The sequence below is a fragment of the Petaurus breviceps genome, unplaced genomic scaffold (genome assembly GCF_028583685.1).
Source record: "Petaurus breviceps papuanus isolate PSGF00001 unplaced genomic scaffold, PetGlider_PUasm1.0 188, whole genome shotgun sequence".
NCBI classification, from domain to species: Eukaryota; Metazoa; Chordata; class Mammalia; order Diprotodontia; family Petauridae; genus Petaurus; species Petaurus breviceps.
The window spans coordinates 41,804,547-41,807,429 of record NW_027185804.1 but is presented as its reverse complement, the minus strand read 5'-3'; the positions used below and the strand labels follow the sequence as shown (position 1 = coordinate 41,807,429).

At 35.8% G+C, this 2,883-nt stretch overlaps 1 protein-coding gene across 1 annotated transcript; it reads right to left on the bottom strand.

Annotated features, from left to right (window-relative positions):
- Positions 1-1,193: 1,193 nt before the first annotated feature.
- LOC138163590 (olfactory receptor 8K1-like) lies at positions 1,194-2,150 on the bottom strand. Its single transcript, XM_069091032.1, has one exon. The coding sequence runs from the start codon at positions 2,139-2,141 to the stop codon at positions 1,194-1,196; it is 948 nt and encodes a 315-aa protein (XP_068947133.1). The 5' UTR covers positions 2,142-2,150.
- Positions 2,151-2,883: the final 733 nt, after the last annotated feature.

The window sequence follows — 2,883 nt, the reverse complement described above, 5'->3', positions numbered from 1 at the left end:
AAGATAAAGTAAAAATTGCACAGGAGAAACAAAGAGAAACCTTTAAAGAATCAAAGTTAAACTAGGTAGCTTTGAAAAATGTGTAGTTTTAATGATACAGGATTTTTTAATGGAAATTTATGATTTTGTGTTGAATCCCCTCTTACCTATTTTCTACATGACAATGTTTTTTTTTCTTTCCTAATTTTAGATCAAAGTTTAAAATTCATTAAATAAAGAACATGACATACAAGTACTGATGGAAGGTTCTGCTGTTAGCTCACAGACTAGGTTCATGGCATCATAGAATTTTAAGTGAAATAGCCTTTAAAATTTCTGTAATACAACTATGAAATTTTGTAGATGAGTGGGAGTCAGAGTAGATAAACTTACTGCTCAGAATATCACAGGTCACATGTAACAGACTTATTTAAACCCAGGTTCCTGAACTGTACTGAAAGGTCAAAAAGTCTGATTCAAGCTTTAGAAAAAAACTACCCTAAGATTGTTGGGACCCCCATTGTTCTCTCCATTCTAGCACAATAATGAAATCTGGGACTGAATCAGGGGGAAGAGACAGAAGATTTCTTCAAAGATTTGAAGAACTATTATAAAGAAGAGGAAATAAAATTGTTGTATTTACAGAGACCATAACCAATTGCTGGAAGTCATAGAGGGGAAATTAAGGTTGTAATAAGGATAAGCATTTTAACAACAAGAGATATTCAAAAGGACTGCGGCTGCTTTGTTGAAAAGTGGGACCCTCATATACATATTGTTTTCCTTAATAAAATGAAAGTTTACTGATGACAGGAACTATTTTTTAAATTAACTCTGTAGGCCCAATGCCTAGAATAGTGTCTCTCACCAGCATTTTCTAAATGTGTGTTAATTGATTTAACCAGGCAACAAAATTTAAAACAAATTTAGGCTGTTTAATTTTGTAGTATATAATGAAACAGATTGTTTTCTAGATATATTTTGTATTAATCCTCTAAGAGTTCCATTTGGACCACTAAACTAGGATTTAGTGGATGTTGAACACTAAAATACACTAATAACTAATCCAAAATCATTCTTTGCACATTAAGTGAAATGTTTCCCTCTAAAAGATAAGAGAATAATCACAGAGAAGTTGAAAGGAATCTAGTACATACTTGCTTGTTTCTAATAATGCAATGGCATCATTCACTACATTGGCTTGAAGAGAAGGCTCACATGATTTTCTTAAAGAGCCTCCTCAAAGCACCTTTCACCTCCTTGTTCCTTAAGCTGTAGATCAGAGGGTTGAGCATAGGTATGACCAGAGTGTAAAACACAGAGGCCATTTTGTCTGTGTCAAAAGAATGGCTAGATTGTGGCTGCTGGTACATGAAGAGAAGTGTCCCATAGAATATAATCACTCCAGTGAGATGAGAGCCACAGGTGGAGAAGGCTTTGTACCTGCCCTCAGCAGAGTTCATCCTTAGGATTGTCACAAGAATGAAAGTGTAGGAGATGAGGATAATAGAGAGGGAAGAAAACAAATTAAATGCAGCAAAGATCATAATGATTTGTTCAATCTCATTTTTATCTGAGCATGTAATGGACAATAGGGGGAGACCATCACAGTAGAAGTGTCTTATTACATTTGATTTACAGAAAGATGACTTAAAAAGCTTTATTGTTATCAGTAGAGATACCACAATGCTATTGAGGTATGAGATTGTCACCAAGAGCCAACAAACCCTGTCTGACATAATGACCATATAATGGAGGGGCCTGCAAATAGCAACATAGCGGTCATAGGCCATGGCTGACAGAATAAAAAGTTCACTGGCAATAAATATCACAAAGAAAATTAGTTGTGTTGCACATCCATTGTGAGAAATTATATTTTTCTCCTCTATGAAGCCAACTAGCATTTTTGGCCCAATAGCTGTGGAATAGCCAAGATCAACAAAGGCCAAATGCTTCAGGAAAAAATACATGGGAGTTTGGAGGTGGGAATCAACACTTGCTAGGATGATTAGCCCCAGGTTCCCCACAACTATGACCAAATAATTGAGGAGAAACACAACAAAGAGGGGAACCTGCAGCTCAGGATGGTTTGTGATGCCCAGGAGAACAAATTCGGTCACCTGGATCCCTACGGTTTCATTTGGTTTGATCATTTCTTCCATTCAAGGAACATAATCTGAAAAGGAAAGAGAAAAAGCCTTCTTTGACTTCTGTTTTACAAGATAACTAGGCAGTTAATGGGGAGTAAAATGCTAGTAAAGATGAGAAGATATGGAGGTCAATGAAGTTAGGATTATAACCAAGAACCACCTACAAAGCAAACCTGAGTATAATCATTCAGGGGAAAAAATAATATTCAATGAAATAGAGGACTTTTGAGCATTCTTTATGAAAAGACCCGAGCTGAATAGAAAATTTGACTGTCAAATACAAGCCTCAAAAGAAGCATGACAGATTAAACAAGAAAGATAATGTATAAGGGAATTAAGAAGGTTAAACTGTTCACATTCCCACATGGGAAGAATACATGTAACTCATAAATCTTTCCCATTATAAAGGCAGATAGAAGGAGTACATAGCCTGGGGAGAGAGATGTGTACTGAATATGAAAGGTTGATAACTAATATACGTATATATATAATTAAGAGGTGGGAGAGGAATGTATTGGGATAAAGTGAGAGGGAGAGGTAGAATGGGGTAAATTATTTCACATAAAAGAGGTAAGAAAGAAAAAGTATTTTGCTTTGGAGAGGAAAAGGGGGAAGATGATGGCCAGTGAGTGAACCTTACTCTCATGAGAACTGGCTGAAAGATTGAATAACAAAAACTCAGTTGGTATAGAAATCTATCTTAGCCTAGAGGAAAGAAAGAGGGAAAAGGGATAAGACAAGAAGAGGAAGTGAT